This window comes from Salmo salar, chromosome ssa25 (genome assembly GCF_905237065.1).
Source record: "Salmo salar chromosome ssa25, Ssal_v3.1, whole genome shotgun sequence".
Lineage (NCBI taxonomy): Eukaryota > Metazoa > Chordata > Actinopteri > Salmoniformes > Salmonidae > Salmo > Salmo salar.
Genome location: NC_059466.1, coordinates 12510407 through 12534596, shown reverse-complemented (window position 1 = coordinate 12534596; position 24190 = coordinate 12510407). Strand labels below are relative to the sequence as shown.

At 46.8% G+C, this 24190-nt stretch overlaps 1 protein-coding gene across 10 annotated transcripts in view; it reads right to left on the bottom strand.

Annotated features, from left to right (window-relative positions):
• LOC106586174 (plakophilin-4) overlaps positions 1 to 24190 on the bottom strand; it is a 132651-nt gene that overhangs the window by 65986 nt on the left and 42475 nt on the right. For 9 of the 10 annotated variants that reach the window (XM_014173115.2, XM_014173116.2, XM_014173120.2 and 6 more), the window contains one exon: positions 6121 to 6233. In XM_014173115.2, the coding sequence (XP_014028590.1) occupies positions 6121 to 6233 (113 nt within the window). Of the gene's footprint in view, positions 1 to 6120; positions 6234 to 6900; positions 7171 to 24190 lie in introns of those variants that run through there. The other variant, XM_045707808.1, reaches the window with a different exon arrangement.

The following is a 24190-nucleotide window of genomic DNA, read 5'->3' as shown; positions in this document are numbered from 1 at the left end:
CAAATTTAGAAGAAGGCTGTAACGTAACAAAATGTGGAAAAGGGGAATATATATATATATATATATATATCTTTAAATAATACCATCTGTGAGAACTAACATTCAAATCAAAGCCAGAAAGTCAAGGAGAATATACATTTGAATATACAGTTGTCTTTGTCATAGCTTGATAATTGTTAGCTAGCCAGCCATCGAGGTTAGCTAGCCAGCTATTTCCGTCCCCCGCGACGCCATTTTTCCTAACCCAGCCAACTATTACCGACGAGCAGCATTGTAGAAACTAAATACATTACAAGGAACGTCTTGATTAGTGTTATGTTAGCTACAAAGTTGCTTTGTATCATGACAAGGTGTAGTACTGAAACTATCGAGGTTACCTAGCCAGCTACACATTCAAAGTCAACAACGCAGCCACTGCTAGCTAGCCTACTCCACCAGCCAGCAGTACTGTATCATTTTAGTCAATAAGATTTTTGCAACGTAAGCTTAACTTCCTGAACATTCGAGACGTGTAGTCCACTTGTCATTCCAATCTCCTTTGCATTAGCGTAGCCTCTTCTGTAGCTTGTCTACTATGTGTCTGTCTATCCCTGCTCTCTCTCCTCTGCACAGGCCATACAAACGCTCCACACCGCGTGGCCGCTGCCACTCTAACCTGGTGGTCCCAGCGCGCACGACCCACGTGGAGTTCCAGGTCTCCGGCAGCCTCTGGAACTGCCGGTCTGCGGCCAACAAGGCTGAGTTCATCTCAGCCTATGCTACCCTCCAGTCCCTAGACTTCCTGGCGCTGACGGAAACATGGATTACCACAGATAACACTGCGACTCCTACTGCTCTCTCCTCGTCTGACTACGTGTTGTCGCATACCCCTAGAGCATCGAGCCAGCGGGGTGGTGGCACTGGAATCCTCATCTCTCCCAAGTGGACATTCTCTCTTTCTCCCCTGACCCATCTGTCTATCTCCTCATTTGAATTCCATGCTGTCACAGTTACCAGCCCTTTCAAGCTTAACATCCTTATCATTTATCGCCCTCCAGGTTCCCTTGGAGAGTTCATCAATGAGCTTGACGCCTTGATAAGTTCCTTTCCTGAGGATGGCTCACCTCTCACAGTTCTGGGTGACTTTAACCTCCCCACGTCTACCTTCGACTCATTCCTCTCTGCCTCCTTCTTTCCACTCCTCTCCTCTTTCGACCTCACCCTCTCACCTTCCCCCCCTACTCACAAGGCAGGCAATACGCTTGACCTCATCTTTACTAGATGCTGTTCTTCCACTAATCTCATTGCAACTCCCCTCCAAGTCTCCGACCACTACCTTGTATCCTTTTCCCTCTCGCTCTCATCCAACACTTCTCACTCTGCCCCTACTCGGATGGTATTACGCCGTCCCAACCTTCGCTCTCTCTCTCCAGCTACTCTCTCCTCTTCCATCCTATCATCTCTTCCCTCTGCTCAAACCTTCTCCAACCTATCTCCTGATTCTGCCTCCTCAACCCTCCTCTCCTCCCTCTCTGCATCCTTTGATTTCCTCTGTCCCCTATCCTCCAGGCCGGCTCGGTCCTCCCCTCCTGCTCCGTGGCTCGACGACTCACTGTGAGCTCACAGAACAGGGCTCCGGGCAGCCGAGCGGAAATGGAGGGAAACTCGCCTCCCTGCGGACCTGGCATCCTTTCACTCCCTCCTCTCTACATTTTCCTCTTCTGTCTCTGCTGCTAAAGCCACTTTCTACCACTCTAAACTCCAAGCATCTGCCTCTAACCCTAGGAAGCTCTTTGCTACCTTCTCCTCCCTCCTGAATCCTCCTCCCCCCCTCCCTCTCTGCGGATGACTTCGTCAACCATTTTGAAAAGAAGGTTGACGACATCCGATCCTCGTTTGCTAAGTCAAACGACACTGCTGGTCCTGCTCACACTGCCCTACCCTGTGCTTTGACCTCTTTCTCCCCTCTCTCTCCAGATGAAATCTCGCATCTTGTGACGGCCGGCCGCCCAACAACCTGCCCACTTGACCCTATCCCCTCCTCTCTTCTCCAGACCATTTCCGGAGACCTTCTCCCCTACCTCACCTCGCTCATCAACTCATCCTTGACCGCTGGCTACGTCCCTTCCGTCTTCAAGAGAGCGAGAGTTGCACCCCTTCTGAAAAAAACCTACACTCGATCCCTCCGATGTCAACAACTACAGACCAGTATCCCTTCTTTCCTTTCTCTCCAAAACTCTTGAACGTGCCGTCCTTGGCCAGCTCTCTTGCTATCTCTCCCAGAATGACCTTCTTGATCCTAATCAGTCAGGTTTCAAGACTGGGCATTCAACTGAGACTGCTCTTCTCTGTGTCACGGAGGCTCTCCGCACTGCTAAAGCTAACTCTCTCTCCTCTGCTCTCATCCTTCTAGACCTATCTGCTGCCTTTGATACCGTGAACCATCAGATCCTCCTCTCCACCCTCTCCGAGCTGGGCATCTCCGGCGCCGCCCACGCTTGGATTGCGTCCTACCTGACAGGTCGCTCCTACCAGGTGGCGTGGCGAGAATCTGTCTCCGCACCACGTGCTCTTACCACTGGTGTCCCCCAGGGCTCTGTTCTTGGCCCACTCCTATTCTCGCTATACACCAAGTCACTTGGCTCTGTCATATCCTCACATGGTCTCTCATATCATTGCTATGCAGATGACACACAATTAATCTTCTCCTTTCCCCCTTCTGACAACCAGGTGGCGAATCGCATCTCTGCATGTCTGGCAGACATATCAGTGTGGATGATGGATCACCACCTCAAGCTGAACCTCGGCAAGACGGAGCTGCTCTTCCTCCCGGGGAAGGACTGCCCGTTCCATGATCTCGCCATCACGGTTGACAACTCCCTTGTGTCCTCCTCCCAGAGTGCTAAGAGCCTTGGCGCGACCCTGGACAACACCCTGTCGTTCTCCACCAACATCAAGGCGGTGACCCGATCCTGTAGGTTCATGCTCTACAACATTCGCAGAGTACGACCCTGCCTCACACAGGAAGTGGCGCAGGTCCTAATCCAGGCACTTGTCATCTCCCGTCTGGATTATTGCAACTCGCTGTTGGCTGGGCTCCCTGCCTGTGCCATTAAACCCCTACAACTCATCCAGAACGCCGCAGCCCGTCTGGTGTTCAACCTTCCCAAGTTCTCTCACGTCACCCCGCTCCTCCGCTCTCTCCACTGGCTTCCAGTCGAAGCTCGCATCCGCTACAAGACCATGGTGCTTGCCTACGGAGCTGTGAGGGGAACGGCACCCCCGTACCTTCAGGCTCTGATCAGGCCCTACACCCAAACAAGGGCACTCCGTTCATCCACCTCTGGCCTGCTCGCCTCCCTACCTCTGAGGAAGCACAGTTCCCGCTCAGCCCAGTCAAAACGGTTCGCTGCTCTGGCACCCCAATGGTGGAACAAGCTCCCTCACGACGCCAGGACAGCGGAGTCAATCACCACCTTCCGGAGACACCTGAAACCCCACCTCTTCAAGGAATACCTGGGATAGGATAAAGTAATCCTTCTAACCCCCCCCTTAAAAGATTTAGATGCACTTTTGTAAAGTGGTTGTTCCACTGGATATTATAAGGTGAATGCACCAATTTGTAAGTCGCTCTGGATAAGAGCGTCTGCTAAATGACTTAAATGTAAATGTACATTTTTTATTTAAAAAAAAACATCCCCATTGATTTTGTTCTGTTTTAGCAAGGAACCCAGCACTAGAAATGGAAAAATGCATGGAATTGCAGGAAATTAGCTTTAAAACTGTCAAATTGTCTCTAAACTGCATGCCAAACTATGTAGAATTGCACAACATTTGCTTCAAAACTGCAACATTTTCTCTACGCCGCCAAGATAAATAGTACATTAGCTAGAAAGGTAAGAGTTCACACTTCCTCTTCCAATGAACTGTGGAGTGGTCAAAAGAATGAAACTGTCTACCAAATCTATTTATTTTTTGCTAACATATACACTGCTCAAAAAAATAAAGGGAACACTTAAACAACACAATGTAACTCCAAGTCAATCACACTTCTGTGAAATCAAACTGTTCACTTAGGAAGCAACACTGATTGACAATAAATTTCACATGCTGTTGTGCAAATGGAATAGACAACAGGTGGAAATTATAGCCAATTAGCAAGACACCCCCAATAAAGGAGTGGTTCTGCAGGTGGTGACCACAGACCACTTCTCAGTTCCTATGCTTCCTGGCTGATGTTTTAGTCACTTTTGAATGCTGGCGGTGCTTTCACTCTAGTGGTAGCGTGAGACGGAGTCTACAACCCACACAGTGGCTCAGGTAGTGCAGCTCATCCATGCAAGCTGTGGCAAGAAGGTTTGCTGTGTCTGTCAGCGTAGTGTCCAGAGCATGGAGGCGCTACCAGGAGACAGGCCAGTACATCAGGAGACGTGGAGGAGGCCGTAGGAGGGCAACAACCCAGCAGCATGACCGCTACCTCCGCCTTTGTGCAAGGAGGAGCAGGAGAAGCACTGCCAGAGCCCTGCAAAATGACCTCCAGCAGGCCACAAATGTGCATGTGTCCGCTCAAACGGTCAGAAACAGACTCCATGAGGGTGGTATGAGGGCCCGATGTCCACAGGTGGGGGTTGTGCTTACAGCCCAACATCGTGCAGGACGTTTGGCATTTGCCAGAGAACACCAAGATTGGCAAGTTCGCCACTGGCGCCCTGTGCTCTTCACAGATGAAAGCAGGTTCACACTGAGCACATGTGACAGACGTGACAGAGTCTGGAGACGCCGTGGAGAACGTTCTGCTGCCTGCAACATCCTCCAGCATGACCGGTTTGGCGGTGGGTCAGTCATGGTGTGGGGTGGCATTTCTTTGGGGGGCCGCACAGCCCTCCATGTGCTCGCCAGAGGTAGCCTGACTGCCATTAGGTACCGAGATGAGATCCTCAGACCCCTTGTGAGACCATATGCTGGTGCAGTTGGCCCTGGGTTCCTCCTAATGCAAGACAATGCTAGACCTCATGTGGCTGGAGTGTGTCAGCAGTTCCTGCAAGAGGAAGGCATTGATGCTATGGACTGGCCCGCCCGTTCCCCAGACCTGAATCCAATTGAGCACATCTGGGACATCATGTCTCGCTCCATCCACCAACACCACGTTGCACCACAGACTGTCCAGGAGTTGGCGGATGCTTTAGTCCAGGTCTGGGAGGAGATCCCTCAGGAGACCATCCGCCACCTCATCAGGAGCATGCCCAGGCGTTGTAGGGAGGTCATACAGGCACGTGGAGGCCACACACACTACTGAGCCTCATTTTGACGTGTTTTAAGGACATTACATCAAAGTTGGATCAGCCTGTAGTGTGGTTTTCCACTTTAATTTTGAGTGTGACTCCAAATCCAGACCTCCATGGGTTGATAAATTGGATTTCCATTGATTAATTTTGTGTGATTTTGTTGTCAGCACATTCAACTATGTAAAGAAAAAAGTATTTAATAAGATTATTTCATTCATTCAGATCTAGGATGTGTTATTTTAGTGTTCCCTTTATTTTTTTGAGCAGTGTAGTATGATGGGAGTGCCTGGGTCGTGGGTTTGCCTGGGCGGGGGTTCCTGGGCAAGAAAAGTTTGAAAATCCCTGCCCTATGCAAGTATGCAACGCAATAAGGTACGCAAAATGCTTGGCGTACTTGCCTAGCAAAAGTACACAAACGTGTGCAGTGGCGCAATTTGTAACTCGACAAGTACGCAGGACGGCATTTTTGCGTAGCTAATCGTGTTCTTGCATTGCATAATTGCGTAGGGTATAAAGTAGGCTTAAGCCTAGACCAGCAAACTTCCTGCCATCTTCTCCAGTATCTGCTACCATAGACAACCTACTGTTTTGACTTATCTCAGCAATGTAATGGCGAGTCAAACTGATAGGTGAATTGATGAGAGCCTCGAAGATAACGCCTCCGTCTCTGTTCCATACACACCGTCCAATCAGATTTCATTACACTGCCACTGTATTCCCTTGCCAAGAGGCTATACTATGGAGTGCGCCAACTGCTGTGACTGAGGAAGAAGCCATGTGCCAAGCTATGACGAGCATATTACACTACACTGCGTGTGTGTGTGTGTGTGTGTGTGTGTGTGTGTGTGGTCATCACCTGTCGCTAGCAGCGCCTGGCGACTCGGCCCCGAGTCTGCATCTTTCCAGCTGATTGGCCACAATCTGTCTCTCTACCTCCAGCTCCCTGGTCAGCCTTTCAAACTGGAGCTCCTGCAGAAAGACACAAGGACAAGACACATTAACACAAGGTCAGAAATGCCATGCCTTATACAAGGTCTCCCTTGTAAAACTGGTTTTACAGCCCGAATGGTATTTCCTGGTAAAAAAAAATATATGTTTTAAATGTAAAAAAAGACATGGGTTCTTCTCCACTGATGATGATAAGGAATGAAGAACAGAGACAGCCTGGTTCTTCGCGTGTCCAGGCACTACATAATAGATGTACAAAAACAAGCACACGCCAATAACTTGAGGAAATGATATGCCTTGGAAAAACAAACAAACCATTTAAACCACACATACGCATGATAATGTACAGCCCACACACAGAGATAGAAGCACCACTTTAGCCTGGGCAAAGAGAGTGTTATTCCGCCTTGCTTCTACTAGCTGCTCCTCAGGGAGCAATGCAGGACTCAGCATCTGACTCCTGTAATTATCTAACCCCAGCGAGGCTGCGCGTCTAGGACTCTGCCTGGGCTCTCTCTCCGTCTCTCAGCCGGGCTTCAACCACTGCAGCATGTCATATGAAGAGAGACTCAAAAAACGCATTCATGTATAAACACATGTATAAACACACATTACACTTTTAGACCTACAGGTACACACACACACAAACTAGACCTACATACATCCCACACAGCCATTTCCCACTCACCTTAATTGCGTGTAATCTAGCTAGCTTAGCTCACTCTTTTCTTCAGCCCAGCTGTAGTCCATTCCATAAAGCATCACCCAGCCACACAGTCACAGCACTCCACTCCTCAAGAGGTAGTCACAGCCACAGCACTCCTCAAGAGGAAATTGGACAAGGTCTCTGTGGGTACGGGGTGCCCACTTTTCACGCCTCCTCTCCACCACTTCTCTAGGTGCTCCGAGAACGTCTCCTTACTGGAGACTCATTCGGCTCAGAAGAGTGCTAGCCAATGCTCCCCCTCCCTCCCTGCCTCCCTCCCTCCCTGCCTCCCTCCCTCCCTGCCTCCCTGCCTCCCTCCCTCCACTGCCTTGACTTGTCCCCTCCTCTCCTCGCTGCTCTCCTCTGGCTCTGTAATGGTCATGTGCAGCCTGTGCCTGCTGCAGAGAGGGTTACAGAGATGGGAACACTGCTCAACCCTGCTCCACCACACAGAGAGGGAGAGATGAACAACACTGCAGTTTCCTCAGGAAGTAGGAACATCCAGTGTGGCTCTAGCTCTAGCACTCACACACACACACACACAATCTTAAACAGGGACAGAAACAGAGAGCGCCATGTGTATATTTCCTGACAGGAAAACACACTGATATACTTTGAAAGGAAATGATCAGTCCTTCACGGCAGCCGCTTTAGAGATGTACAGAATATGCGAGAGGAACACATATTTTCTGGTCAAGAATCAGGTCTATGACGACAAATAAAAACAGACTAAATCTAGTCATCAAGTCAAGCTTACTCCGAGTCTAATTATGATAGACCGTCTCTGAGGAAGATCATAAAATCTCAAGGTCTTTCAGACAATGATATCTTTTTAGTGACATCTAGCAAAATATGTCCTGGGGCGATGTAACTGCTCATCTTTCTAAACAAAGCTCAACACTGCACTGCACTGCACAGGGTAATCTAACAGCGCTAGTGTACTGTGTGTGTGTGTGTGTGTGTGTGTGTGTGTGTGTGTGTGTGTGTGTGACGCCAACACCTTGTGCTTATCCTCATGCTCTCTCAGCACTGCACCACATTACACATGATATTAAATCTGAGCTCATAGATCACTGGTATATGCATGTCTCCGCACATCCCACTTTCATAATGGTCTCTTAAAAGCATGTGTGCAGTTTGACTGGCTACGCTGTCCGATCACTGGTGCGGGAGCAACTGTTTAGACTCGAGAAGTAGAGAGAGTGGGACTTTATGCCCCCCAAAAAAACAAACAAATAAACTTTCCAGCTCACTGTAGGCTAGGCGAGTTCTGGTAATCTGTTGACATGAGAGAAAAATAGGCCACCAGGAGCCAAGAGTTAATACTGCGAAGTTCATACTGTGGAGTTCACACTGCGGAGTTCATACTGTGGAGTTCACACTGCGGAGTTCATACTGTGGAGTTCACACTGCGGAGTTAATACTGCGTGTTGTGTATAAGAAAGAACATTTGATGAAACTCGCAGGGGTGCTTCTTGTAGGCAAACAGAGAAAAGATTCAAAGAAACCATTTCATTGCCTGTAGGCAGGATGATGTGGAACCACTGGGCCAGAGTCTGACAAACACAACGCGTCCCAAATGTCATCCTATTCCCTATGTAGTGCACCTCTTACGACCAGGGCAGTGCACTGTATAGGGAATAGGATGCCATGTGGGATGCATACAGGGTGGACGACCCTTCCAGGAAGAGAACAGACTTGCTTTAGCGCTACTTCTCCCTCCCTCTCTCCTTAGCTCACCACGGAAAACAAAATGACACGACTGTATCGTGGACTATTAAACATTTTAAAAATGTAAAATTCTCTTGAAGATGTATAAATGTTTGTGTAAACACACAGAAACATAGTTTGTCGTGAACATAGCTGACCGTGTTTTCAGTTCATTTTGTAGGCCTTCCTTCTAAGCTCCTACTCCAAATTGTCTTGTTTGACCGTGGTTGCCTTGCATGTCCTAGGGGAAGAAACGTGCTAGTCTCAGGGCTAGATATAGGGTGCCCTAGCGGTTAAAAGCGTTGGGTCAGTAACCGAAAGGTCGCTGGTTTGAATCCCAGAGCAGACTTCAAAATGTCCCTTGAGCAAGGCACTTAACCCTAAATGCTCCTGTAAGTCGCTCTGGATAAGAGCGTCTGCTAAATCAGGGGTTCCCAAACTTTTTCGCTCAGGCCCATCTTCCAGTATTGGGGAACATCCCCCCCCCCCATCTATTTCTTTGGGCAGAAGCATCTATCATGACACAAACTGTTCACCCTCGTCTTTGTTGGTGGAGAGAACATTTTGTAGGTTTGAAGCTTATATCCTGCAATTCTATACATTTCGCCATGTTTAATTATATTCACGTGATATTTGAATGACTCGAACATTACAAACTCTATGGGCTAAAAAACCTGACTGACATGACAAGAGGAACTGGTGATGCACTACCCAATTTTGAAGTTGCACTTTGTGCATTCTACTCTTACAACTTCCAACAGTGAAAGCCAGACTGAGTTCTAACAGTTTTGGAACCACTACACTAAATGACTAAAATGTAAAAAGATGTAAAAATTAGATACAGCACATCCAAGGTAAATTCGTGTTGCGTTTTCTACTGAGCAACTCCAATGCAGCAGGTCTGAATAGAATCCAGATTGTTATTATGATGAAACATGGCCGAAAGGGGCATCTGCTGCTGCCATAAGGCGCTAAGAGCTTGATAACCACGACTATCGGACCAGCTCCAAGCCTGTCCTACCCACGCTCTGTGCCTCATCCCTGCCTCCACTGCGGCTGCCTGCATGTATGGAAGAGATCCAGTGCTTCCTGTATGGAGGCAGAGCAAACGACCCTCTGCCTCTCCAGGTCTTTCCTGCCTGAGCCGAGTACTACAGTGCCTTCGGAAAGTATTCACACCCCTTGACTTTTTGTTGTGTTACAGCCCGAATTTAAAAATCAACTAAATTGATAGTGCCACTGGCACACACAGTCAAAGTTGAATTATGTTTAGAAATGTTTCCAAATTAATAAAAAATTAAAAGCTGAAATGTCTTGAGTCAGTAAGTATTCAACCCCTTTGTTATGGCAAGCTTAAATAAGTTCAAGAGTAAAAATGGGCTTAACAAGTCACATAATAAGTTGCATGGACTCACTCTCTGCGTCCAATAATAGTGTTCAACTGAGGCAGAGCAGTGAATTTCAAACACAGATTCAACCACAAAGACCAGGGAGGTTATCCAATGCTTCACAAAGAAGGGCACCTATTGGTAGATGGTAAATTTGTTTAAATAAATATAATGTGCAAATATTGTAAAATCCAGCTGTGCAAAGCTCTTAGAGAGACTTGCCCAGAAAGACTCTCAGCTGTCATCGCTGCCAAAGGAGATTCTAACATGTATTGATTCAGGAGGTTGAATACTTACAGCTGAAGTCGGAAGATTACATACACCTTAGCCAAATACATTTAAACTCAGTTTTTCACAATTCCTGACATTTAATCCTTGTAAAAATTCCCTGTCTTAGGTCAGTTTATTTTAATAATGTGAAAATGTCAGAATAATAGTAGAGAGAATGATTTATTTCAGCTTTTATTTCTTTCATCACATTCCCAGTGGGTCAGAAGTTTACACACTCAATTAGTATTTGGTAGCATCGCCTTTAAATTGTGTAACTTGGGTCAAACGTTTCAGGTAGCCTTCCACAAGCAGTTGGGTGAATTTTGGCCCATTCCTCCTGACAGAGCTGGTGCTTGCTCGCATCCTTGCTCGCACACACTTTTTCAGTTCTGCCCACAAATTATCTGTAGGATTGAGGTCAGGGCTTTGTGATGGCCACTCCAATACCTTGACTTTGTTGTCCTTAAGCCAGTTTGCCACAACTTTGGAAGTATGCTTGGGGTCATTGTCCATTTGGAAGACCCATTTGCGACCAAGCTTCAACTTCCTGACTGATGTCTTGAGATGTTGCTTCAATATATCCACATAATTAACCTTACTCATGATGCCATCTATTTTGTGAAGTGCACCAGTCTCTCCTGCAGCAAAGCACCCCCACAACGTGATGCTGCCACCCCCGTGCTTCACGGTTGGGATGTTGTTGCTCGGCTTGCAAACCTCCCCCTTTTTCCTCCAAACATAACGATGGTCATTATGACCAAACAGTTCTATTTTTGTTTCATCAGACCAGAGGACATTTCTCCAAAAAGTACGATCTTTGTCCCCATGTGCAGTTGCAAACCGTAGTCTGGCTTTTTTTTTAATGGGGGTTTTGGAGCAGTGGCTTCTTCCTTGCTGAGTGGCCATTCAGGTTATGTTGTTATAGGACTCGTTTTACTGTGGACATAGATACTTTTGTACCCGTTTCCTCCAGCATCTTCACAAGGTCCTTTGCTGTTGTGCTGGGATTGATTTGCACTTTTCGCACCAAAGCACGTTCACCTCTAGGAGAGAACGTGTCTCCTTCCAGAGCAGTATGATGGCTGCTTGGTCCCATGGTGTTTATACTTGCGTACTATTGTTCGTACAGATGAATGTGGTACCTTCAGGCGTTTGGAAATTGCTCCCAAGGATGAACCAGAGATGTTGAGGTCTTCTATTTTTTTTCTGAGGTCTTGGCTGATTTCTTTTGATTTTCTCATGATGTCAAGCAATGAGGCACTGAGTTTGAAGGTATGCCTTGAAATACATCCACAGGTACACCACCAATTGACTCAAATGATGTCAATTAGCCTATCAGAAGCTTCGAAAGCCATGACATCATTTTCTGGAATGTTCCAAGCTGTTTTAAAGGCACAGTCAACTTAATGTATGCAAACTTCTGACCCACTGGAATTGTGATACAGTGAATTATAAGTGAAATAATCTGTCTTTAAACAATTGTTGGGAAAATTACTTGTGCCATGCACAAAGAAGATGTCCTAACCGACTTGCCAAAACTATAGTTTGTCAACAAGAAATTGTGGTTGAAAAACGAGTTAATGACTCCAACCTAAGTGTATGTAAACTTCCGACTTCAACTGTATCCAATCAAGATAGAAAAATAATTTTTAATTTTAATTTCTTACAAATGTTCAAATGTGTCTTCCACTATTGACATTAGAATATTTTGCATAGATCGTTAAAAAAAAATAATAATGAAATCCATTTTAATTGCACTTTGTAAGACAACAAAACGTGGAAAAAGTCATAGGATGTGAATCCGTTCTGAAGGCACTAAGTAACTGGCCCTCTCCCACCCTGCAGCCAAACACTTAAGGGTCGCCAGCCCATCAGCCCCTCACTGCATCTACTCGGCGGCCATAACTATTACTGCAACGTCCTACTCAACATCACTCTCCTCATCTTTTAATATTTGATGTTTTTAGGCTCTCCATTGCACATTCCAACACTAATTTCCACAAGATCGGTTGATATGAACAGTACAAAGCCCGTGACAAATATGGATCAAATGCATTCATACTTAGCGATGGGCACCCATCTATTGAAACAAGGGCAAAGACTACACGGCCTAAAAGAAGCTTATACTACAGGCCTTAAATAGAATGGCTCTAGCTATGGTCTCCATGTATAAATTCATTGTGTTCACCGAGCATTGCTCAGTCAGCAGCAGAATGGGACACATCTATTCAGCTTAATGATGGGACGCGTCAGGACAACGGCTGCGGTAATGACCATTAAACAAGGCCTGTGCTTATTTATCCCCTGCGGCGAGAGGCCCTCTTGCCCCCCCGTCGGTCTGTGCCAGGCTTAGTGGAGAGAGGGTTGGAGACAATGGAGGCCGGCCGTCCCGTAACAACATGCCGCTTTGCTCAGGCTCCGCTCAGCTCCATTCATTGTTTGGCAAAACAATGAGTGTCAGTCCACGAACCTGACGGCCCAGTGCAAACAGACGACACTCCGCCACACCCCAGGTCGCATGCCCCTCACAGAAGCTTAATGGACAGTGACAAATCGGGAGCTCAAAGCACCAAGCCTGCCCTCTCTGTGCAGTCTGTCATGCAGCCTCAGCCCCTCACTCGCCACCACCTACAGGTCTACACTTGACATGATAGGGTGCTATTTCAGGATGCAGACCATTTTTGTATTAATTTAGCCTTTATTTATCCAGGAAGTCCCATTGAGAGGTCCCTTTTTACTTTATAGTACACTGCTTAACACTAAAATGTCCTTTTCTCTGCTGAAAATGAAATAGAACAAGTAGGAAGTAAAAGAGTCAAGTGGTATCAGTCACTTTCAAAACCACATAAAGCATTACAAAGACTGTAGCCTTGTAACTTCATACCAGAAAGGAAGAATGTGCCTGGCCTATAGGGCCGAAGACTGTGGTCACAACAATGCAACGCCGGCTTAACTGTGTCGGTGTATTTTTAGTAGCAGAGTCCTCCTGTATATAGATTTCTAGGGCTCTGATTAGAAGCTGCGGATCATTTCCACTCCAACGGGCTCGATTGAACGTAATGGCTCAGTCAGGCCTAGAGGGCTGGTTTGGGTGACGCTGGCTTGGCCCGCCTTGGGCCAGCAGAAGTCAGAGTGGGCGGGCATTGGAGCGCTCTCTGTCGGCCCTCAAACATCAGCTCTGACATACTAATCGCTCACTTATGCCGAGATATAAATATCTCAGTGAACGCATGCAAATATGAACCCATAAGGGGATAGTCTGGCTCCAGTGTTCTACAGGCCAGATCCACACTGCATCTGATCCAACAGCGCCGAGCAACTTCCTCACGCCTCCCCACTCTGTTGTGAGGCTTTGTTAACCTGTTAATTCCACTCTCCTTACATTTTCTATTTATTTTTTTTTACACTTAATTGAGACAGTAGGAGAGACGGTGAGAAGGGAGGACGAAGGGTTTCACAACGGTGTCTGGTGGAGAGAAACATGTGGTTAGTGCTGGGAGCTAGGCGACTGGCTCTGCACAGCTTTGTGGGTCTTTGTGCAGCCGGGGATACAGAAGACGCGTGTGTATTCACACTTCAGAATGAATTACCCAACTGGGAACAATAAAGTTGGAATTGGATCGCATTGTGGAGGTCCAATGAGAGGCAGAGCCAGGAGGTGGCATGTTCCTCTCCTAGACTTGTCCTCATTGTCTGCTCTACTGTAGAACATGGACAGGAAATGATATGGCATGTCAGCATATTCACCCATCTTCTCTTCACGTGACTGCAATTTTACCGTCCCCGAGCAGCAAAGGATTTCAACATATTTTACACAGCATTTTAATGCCTATGTAGCATTCTAGGTAGTGTGACGGAAAGCATAGAGTGTTACTGATTTTCCGCGAGTTCTTTCGCCAGGTCCGACATGCCTCGTAGCAGCAGCAGTTCTAATCCTACTGTACTTCACACTTTTCAACCCAAATTGTAGTTCTATTCTTCTAAATCGGGGCAATCGCTCATCTTCATAATGGGCTTTGCTGGAGTTTAAAGCCAAACTGGCGATCATGCGGAGAGTAACTGCTCCGAGAACAGCAGCAACAATACGCATCGTCAACATGTTGACAGAAGTAAACACCAAATCTGCTACAGCACAGCGGGGTGTTGTTTATAGGCATCTTCTACAACAATCAGGATGCAATTCAAAAGGACGACCATTGGCATATTGTAGCAATACTGCAGGCATTAGGTACACCTGGAAGTGAAGCTATAGTTTACTTTAGAAGACAACTAGTAGACTTAGTAAATTAATAGCAAACTAAATGGTAGACCTTTCCGTGTAAGAACAAGGGCAGTCCCTTTTTTCAACATACCTCCTACCTGACTTTAGTGAAGGAGAGAGCAGTGCGGTACAGTACTGCACTCCACTACCCCCACCCCACACAACAGTGAGTTATATCACAGCAATCTGTGCTTCAGCCCCGGCAGCAGAGGACGTCCAAATCCCTCTATTAATTAAAACTACAGAACTTATCTGACTTTTCATTTCTCACTTCTCTGTGCAGCCAAGTCTCTATGTGATGGTGCACAGGCCCGGCAGCACTCAGAAAGAGGAGTGTGTCCCAAATGGCACCCTATTCCCTTTATAGTGTGCACTACTTTTGACCAGCGCCCATAGGGCTCTGGTCAAAAGTAGTGCACTATACAGGGAATAGGGTGCCATTCGGTGTGCAAACTGGGCTCTGATCTGATCCAGGCACTGCAAAAAGAGGGCACAGACGTTCGTCATCCAAATGGGCTGCAGGTTAATTTTAAGTTACTAAGGCAGATGGATTTTTCCTTTACCGGGGGGTTGAGAAATCCTCTGGAAACATATTTGTTCATTAAGTGGCAATGGGGCTTGACAGCCCTGCTCTCTAGCAGCAGCAGCAGTGTGGCTGCTAACGTATTCTGATGAGGCCTACGACATAGCTGAATGTGAGAAAAGAGAGAGAGAGAGAGAGAGAGAGAGAGAGAGAGAGAGAGAGAGAGATGAAAGAGAGGAGAGAGAAAGAGAGGAGAGAGAGAGATGAGAAAGAGAGGAGAGAGAGAGATGAGAAAGAGAGGAGAGAGAGATGAGAAACAGATGAGAGAGAGGAGAGAGAGATGAGAAACAGATGAGAGAGAGGAGAGAGAAACAGATGAGAGAGAGAAACAGATGAGAGAGAGAAACAGATGAGAGAGAGAAACAGATGAGAGAGAGAAACAGATGAGAGAGAGAGAGAGATGAGAGAGAGAAACAGATGAGAGAGAGAAACAGAGGAGAGAGAGAAAGATGAGATAGAGAGAGAAACAGATGAGAAACAGATGAGAAAGAGAGAGAAAGAGATGAGAAACAGATGAGAAAGAGAGAGAGAGAGAAACAGATGAGAGAGAGAAACAGATGAGAGAGAGAAACAGATGAGAGAGAGAAACAGATGAGAGAGAGAAACAGATGAGAGAGAGAAACAGATGAGAGAGAGAAACAGATGAGAGAGAGAAACAGATGAGAGAGAGAAACAGATGAGATAGAGAGAGAAACAGATGAGAAACAGATGAGAAAGAGAGAGAAACAGATGAGAAACAGATGAGAAAGAGAGAGAGAGAGAAACAGATGAGAGAGAGAAACAGATGAGAGAGAGAAACAGATGAGAGAGAGAAACAGATGAGAGAGAGAAACAGATGAGAGAGAGAAACAGATGAGAGAGAGAAACAGATGAGAGAGAGAAACAGATGAGAGAGAGAAACAGATGAGATAGAGAGAGAAACAGATGAGAAACAGATGAGAAAGAGAGAAACAGTAGAGGTGAAAGAAGTGCTGGAGGAGAGGAGGAAAAGCAGCAGGCTAGGGAGACTGGTCCTGAAGAGAGACAGACAGACCTGGAGAAACCACGCAGCGTAATTACTCACTGGAAATCACTACTACACAAAGTCACCTTGGGAAAAACACTGAGAAGTGGGAGGAACAAGGTACAGGTTTGCTGTCACAGACATTTGCAAGAAATAAGCATAAACACAAAAAGAGAATGAGAAAAGCAAAGCACCGAACAAGAGAACCGATTTAAAGCCCCCTTTAAAAACATACCTTAAAAAACGCCATACCTCAATCTATAAATCTCAACAATGAAGAATTTAATGAAATGTTATTCATCGCTTTATGTTCCATACGTAGTATTTTCATGTGTAGAGAACAAATCCTTCTCCTGACATTGTGCCAACAAAGCTCTCTGATGCCAGTCTATGTAAAGCATCCCACTAGGCAGACATAAATTCAACATCTAGTCCACGTTGGTTCATTGAAATGAGGTGAAAATAACGTTGGTTCAACCAGTGCTTTCCCAGTGGGATGGCATTCAAGGTCTCCACTAAAACTGTACATACGATCCTCGATGCTCGAGCATCTCACATAGATTACCAATGAACAGCAAGCTGGCTCGGTGGATTCCGCCAACACTTGGACCAGACTGAAACCCAGCCTGTGTCCTAAAACGCCACCATATTCCCTATATAGTGCACCAACTTTGACCAGGTCCATAAAGGACAGTTAGTGGGGATTACTGCTTTCTGACCGTTCCAGAGCCACAGAGGATTTAAGAAGGCGAAAGGGCTGTGAAACTACAACAAATAAAAAGCTTGCTGATGGCAGCCAGACAAGAGATGAGCTCGACAAAACACCCCTGTGGTTTCACTACGAGTCTAGTGTGCGCACGTCTGCTTTAATGACGTTCATTAGCCGGGTATTAATATCCACACAGCCAGGCATTAGCTTAGAAACTCCTAATTCATTTCCCCATATTGTAAACCTGTCACGTGTGTAGTTTGACAAACTATGTGGCGCCGCGAGATTGGAGATGAAACGTGGCTGTCTGTGTGACGGATAAGAAGATGGACGAAGAGGAAGGACATTTCTCTTTCTGCGTTGGAAACATGAAAGTAGAGTTGCATCTTGGGCTGGATCATTACAGTGCTGACGTGACAGCCAGCGCCTGGAACAAAGGCCTGCTGAGAGAGAAGTGACGAGAAGTGTGTGTCCCAATTGGCACTCTATTCCCTACATAATAATATTTCATTATTATTACGTGGGTGCTTATATTTGTCCTATTTCAATTGAATTGGAAATGTGTTTTTTGCATATCCCAACTCACAGGTCACAGCCAGGGTCTTCCCTACATAGTGCACTATAGAGAGGCAGAGTAAACCCAGTCTGCTACATCTAAAAGAGAATGCCTCTAATCTTACTTTGCGTCTTAACAATGGCTGGAAGGAGAGGGGGGAATATTCTCTATATACTGTAAATAATGTTTTGGAAGCTACATTCCAGAAGACAACTTTTACATCCCAAATGGCACCATATTCCCTATATAGTGCACTACTTTTGACCAGGGCGCATAGGGTGCCGTTTGTGACTCAACCAATATTCTCAAAGCTCACTCCCTCTCCCTGAGCCTGATGGTAGTTGTGTACTTCTGCCTGGCTGGTTGCAACTGGCTACCACACAAAAGCTGCTGCTCTTCTGATTTGCTGCTGCGGATGATGCCTTCTGCAGCTGAATGAAAGCAACACAAAAGGCTGTGTGTGTGTCTTTTAGAACCAAACAAAGATACAAAACACAGCCGAAGAAGGGCAATCATACCCCCCACTGCCAATCATCTGGGCCTCACGAACATAAATTTCCTCTGGGAGATCGATAGCTAGGTCTTCTCCATATCATGATTGCAGGCACAATCTCTATGAGGAGAGTGATCTAGAAACGTTAGATCCTGTCTGCTACTGGAGGTGGACAAAGAGATGGAATCTGCCGACCTGCAGCGTTAGTTCAGCCTACCTCAGTGCTAGTTGGTGGGAGAGTCAGAGCCTTGTGCTGCTGAGAGATGGGTACCTCAGAGAGCTGATAGAGCTCATGGGTAATCCACCCCGGCGCTGTGTAGCGCCTATTGCCGCTACTCCGCTTTCTGCTCCTCCTTTGGGATTCCGAGGACAAACTGAATTGTGAGGACGGCTGAGACCTGGTCCTGTAATACCTTCCTCACCCCATGCTGCGAGAAGCCTCTCATTGGTCCCTGGTCCCTGGTCATTGGTCTCTATCATGCTGCTGCTACCGATGCCTTCCTGCCTACTACTGAAGACACGGATGACAGCAATGGACATCAGGAAGGAAGAATGTTGTCCCTGAGCTGGGCTGGGTTTAAAATAGGGCCGGACCACTGGGACCAGTGCACATCGCTCCTCTGGGGTCTCCATCATGTCACTTTGGCAGCAGATTATTTGCCCTCCCTTACGCAAGTCAGTCTCCGCAGTGACGGCATGTTGCTGCTAAAACGGCACACAGTCTGCAGCAAACTGCTCTGCTCTCTCAAATCAAATCTTATTGGTCACATACACATTGTTAGCAGATGTTAATGTGAGTGTGGCGAAATGCTTGTGCTTCTAGTTCCAACAGTGCAGTAATATCTAACAATTTCCACCAACTACCTAATCTAACAATTCCCCAACAACTACCTAAAACACGCAAATCTAAAAAGGGGTGAATGAGAATATGTACATATAAATATATGGATAAGTGACCGCCGAGCAGCATAGGCAAGGTGCAGTAGATGGTATGAAATACAGTATATACATGTGATATGAGTAATGTAAGATATGTAAACATTATTAAAAAGTGACATTATTTAAAGTGGCATTGTTTAAAGTGACTAGTGATCCATTTATTAAATGTAAATTGTCCGGTGACTATTTTTATGAATTGTTCAGCAGTCTAATGGCTTGGGGGTAGAAGCTGTTGAGGAGCCTCTTGCTCCTAGTCTTGGCGATCCGGTACCGCTTGCCGTGCAGTAGCAGAGAGAACAGTCTATAACTTGGGTGACGGGAGTATGACAATTTTATGGGCCTTCCTCTGACAGTGCCGATTATATAGGTCCTGGATGGCAGGAAGCTTGGCCCCAGTGATGTATTGGGCCATACGCACTACCCTCTGTAGTGCCTTACGGTCAGATGCCGAGCAGTTGCCATACCAGGCAGTGATGCAACCAGTCAGGATGCTCTCGATGGTGCAGCTGTAGAACCTTTTGATGATCTGGAGACACATGCGAAATCGTTTCAGTCTCCTGAGGGGGAAAAGGTTTTGTTGTGCCCTCTTCATGACTGTCTTGGTGTGTTTGGACCATGTTAGTTTGTCGGTGATGTGGACACCAAGGAATTTGAAGCTCTCAACCTGCTCCACTACAGCCTCGTCGATGTTAATGGGGCCTGTTCGGCCTGCCTTTTCCTGTAGTCCACGGTCATCTCCTTTGTCTTGCTCACATTGAGGGAGAGGTTGTTGTCCTGGCACCACACTGCCAGTTCTCTGACCTCCTCCCTATGGGCCGTCTCATCGTTGATCAGGCTTACCACTGTTGTGTCGTCAGCAAACTTAATGATGGTGTTGGAGTCGTGTTTGGTCACGCAGTCGTGGGTGAACAGGGAATACAGGAGGGGACTAAGTACACACCCCTGAGTGGCCCCAGTGTTAAGGATCAGCATGGCAGACGTGTTGTAGCCTGCTCTTACCACCTTGGGGCAGCCCGTCAGAAAGTCCAGGATCCAGTTGCAGAGGGAGGTGTTTAGTCCCAAAGTCCTTAGCTTAGTGATGAGCTTCGTGGGCACTATGGTGTTGAACGCTGAGTTATAGTCAATGAACAGCATTCTCACATAGGTATTCCTTTTGTCCAGGTGAGAAAGGGCAGTGTGGAGTGCGATTGAGACATCTGTGGATCTGTTGGGGCATTATGCGAATTGTAGTGGGTCTTGGGTGTCCGGGAGAATGCTGTTGATGTGAGCCATGACCAGCCTTTCAAAGCACTTCATGGATACCGACGTGAATGCCACGGGGGGTAATCATTTATGCAGGTTACCTTCGCTTCCTTGGGCACAGGGACTATAGTGGTCTGCTTGAAACATGTAGGTATTACAGACTCGGTCAGGGAGAGGTTGAAAATGTCAGTGAAGACACTTGACAGTTGGTCCGCGCATGCTTACACGTTCTGGGTACACGTTCTGGTTATCCATGCATGCTTCAGTGTTGCTTGCCACGAAGCGAGCATAAAAAAGCAAGCCCTGCCACATCCGACGAGCGTCAGAGCTGGTGTAGTAGGATTCAATCTTAATCCTGTATTGACGCTTTGCTTGTTTCATGGTTCGTCTGAAGGCATAGCGGGATTTCTTATAAGATCCGCGTTAGTCTCCCGCTCCTTGAAAGCGGCAGCTCTAGCCTTTAGCTCGATGCGGATGTTTCCTGTAATCCATGGCTTCTGGTTGGGATATGTACTTACAGTCACTGTGGGGATGACGTCATCGATGCACTTATTGATGAAGCCGATGACTGAGGTGGTGTATTCCTCAATGCCATTGGATGAATCCTGGAACATATTCCAGTCTGTGCTAGCAAAACAGTCCTGTAGTGTAGCATCCGCGTCATCTGACCATTTCCGTATTGAGCGAGTCACTGGTACTTCCTGCTTTAGTTTTTGCTTGTAAGCAGGAATCAGGAGGATAGAATTATGGACAGATTTGACAAATGGAGGGCGGGGGAGAGCTTTGTATGCATCTCTGTGTGTGGAGTAAAGGTGGTCTAGGATTTTTTTCCCTGGTTGCACATGTGACATGCTGGTAAAAATTTGGTAAAACTGATTTAAGTTTAACCGCATTAAAGTCCACGGTCACTAGGAGCACCGCTTCTGGGTGAGCATTTTCTTCTTTGCTTATGGCCTTATACAGCTCGTTGAGAGCGGTCTTAGTGCCAGCATCGTTTTGTGGTGGTAAATAGACGGCTACGAATAATACAGCTGAGAACTCTTGGTAGATAATGCGGTCTGCAGCTTATCATAAGGTAGTCTACCTCAGGTGAGCAATACCTCGAGACTTCTTTAATAGTAGACATCGCGCACCAGCTGTTATTGACAAAAAGACACCCCACCCCTCGTCTTACCAGAGGTGCATGGAAAATCCCGCTAGCTCTACGTTGTCCGGTGATCGGGTCTCAGTGTGGGCAGCAGCCTCTCTGAGTTAGTGATGGCTGATTAGCAGTCTGATGGCCTTGAGATAGAAGCTGTTTTTCAATCTCTTGGTCTCAGCACCTGTACTGACCTCGCCTTCTGGATGATAGCGTTCTGAACAGGCAGTGGCTCGGGTGGTTGTTGTCCTTGATTATCTTTTTGGCCTTCCTGTGACATCGGGTGCTGTAGGTGTCATGGAGGGCAGGTAGTTTGCCCTAGGTGATGCGTTGTGCAGACCGTACCATCCTCTGGAGAGCCTTGCGGTTGAGGGCGGTGCAGTTGCCGTACCAGGCTGTGATACAGCCCAACAGGTTGCGCCTTCTTCACCACACTGTCTATGTGGGTGGACCATTTCAGTTTGTCTGTGATGTGTACACCGAGGAACTTAAAACTTTCCACCTTCTCCACTGCAGATCCTTCGATATGGATAGGGGGGTGCTCCCTCTGCTGTTTCCTGAAGTCCACGATCATCTCCTTTGTTTTGTTGACATCGAGTGAGGTTGTTTTCCTGAGACCACATTCTGAGTGCTCCTCCCTGTAGGCTGTCTCGTCGTTGTTGGTGATCAAGGCTACTACTGTTGTGTCGTCTGCAAACTTGATGATTGAGTTGGAGGCGTGCATGGCCACGCAGTCGTGGGTGAACAGGGAGTACAACAGAGGGCTGAGCGCGCACACCCTTGTGGAGATGTTGCTCCCTACCTTCAACACCTGGGGGCAGCCCATCAGAAAGTCCAGGACCCAGTTGCACAGGGATGGGTTGAGACCCAGGGCCTCAAGCTTGATGATGAGCTTGGAGGGTACTATGGTGTTGAATGCTGAGCTGTAGTCAATGAACAGCATTCAGCACTCTCCATCCCCTTCTTCTCTATTATCTTATTTTTAAATATGCATTGTTGAGAAGGGCCCGTAAGTAAGCATTTCACTGTTAGTCTACACCTGTTGTCGACTAACAGTGACAAATACAATTTGATTTCATTTAATTCTCTCCAGTCTCATAGGAAAATTGCAAAGAGATGGGCTTTGTGATTATAATTGAGGCGGGAACGCTTATGCTTCCAGATTTCTCCTGTGTCACAGCAGCAACAGTATCAGGGAGGAAAGAGGAGATAAGACCCGGAGCTGGCTAGCTAGTGGAGAAAAAACACCAATCGATTCTAATTAGAGGCCTTTGTTCACCTCCAGAGGCGGAACCTCGTCTGCCAGCAGTGCAATTTTAACCTTTCGCCAGTTTTTCACCAGCAGCAGATGTAGAAAGACAAATCCTGCCTTTTCGTCAATTGCCAACTTATGATGTTTCTTTAACTTCTCCGGCTTCTAGTAAGAAAAGTCCTTACAGAGATCACTTGGAGCATTTTACCAGAATAAAGAATGGAGGAAGCATTGCTTTGTTATCTCAAGAGGGCAATTTGTCAGCCTGCTTTTCAATGCTTAAGAAGCAATGAAATTGAGCACACACACAGCAAGGTCACCCCCCTGAGAAGTGTTTTACTACAACACATACCAGTTGCTGAGGAAAGGCCGTGTCTGTCTGTCTGTCTGTCTGTCTGTCTGTCTGTCTGTCTGTCTGTCTGTCTGTCTGTCTGTCTGTGTTCGTGTGTGAGGCTGAGCCAGACATAAGCAGGGTCATAACAAGTGTGCCCTGGTCAGCCAGAGAAAGCAATTGAGCAGACAGATTCTTCATGTGTAATGGACTCTAACAAAGCAAAGTAGGAACATTCCACGGCTGTGTTTTCTAAGAAGCGATGAGTTGGGAAATCATGTGGTGCCATGGCTGAGAGGCCCATTCTGCCAGTCTCAGTGGTGCCGTTAGGCATGCCTGGGCACATTACAACTGTTCACCAGGGGCACTCTGCCCAAGGACTGGCAAGGCCGAGAGAGCAGCATCGAAACATCAACACATGAGACCAGGGTTGTATTCACTAGGCAACAAATGGAAGAAAATGGACTGAAACATGGAAAAGATGTATATGAACTTGTCCAATAAGAAACAACTGTTCCTTTTTCATTTTAAAATGGTGTGCGCTAATGAATAACCCAGACCAGTTCTGTCATTTCCACCACATGAGTGAAACAACCATGGTGGACTGAAGTGAAATCTTCCACTCACGATCACCGAAGGGAGAAAGCACTTATCCTCTTATCACAGTAAACACATGCAACGTCCCCGAAGAGTAATGGAACTGGACCTGGACATAGGGAAGGATAGTGGGATGGACGGAAGGGGAAGGGGGGGGGGTTCTTGGTTTCCTTATTTAATAAACAAAGAGCTTAAGCCCAGCTCCCGATTGTCTAAACCCCCGAGTCACAGGCTGTGTCCCGAATGGCACCCTTTTCCCTTTATAGTGCACGACTCTCTGGTCAAAAGTAGGGTACTATAAAAGGGAATAAGGTGCCATTTGGGATGCAAACACAGAGTGTGATTAGCGGTTTCAGTCGAGTTGACCTGAGGGAAGAAGCTCTGTGTGAAATGGACAAGAGCTCTCCTGCCAGCTGTTATGTAACCACTGTTGACCACAGTTAGCAGGCTAGCAGCCACACGCACAGTTCAGAGTTACAGCCCTATCAGAAGGTTGCGTGTGAGCCGATAGCGATCGAGGGGTGTGCATCAGAGATGGGATTTGTAGTTGGACTGATGGCGTATTAACACCGGCTAATATTTCCTGTGTGTGAAGTGGTGTTGTCAGCGAACCATAGTGGGTAGTCTAAGTCCCAAATGGCACCCTATTCCCAATATACAGCGCATTCAGAAAATATTCAGACCCCTTGACTTTTTCCACATTGTTACATTACAACCTTATTCCAAAATGGATCAAATATTTTTTTATCAATCACACACACACACACACACACACACACACACACACACACACACACACA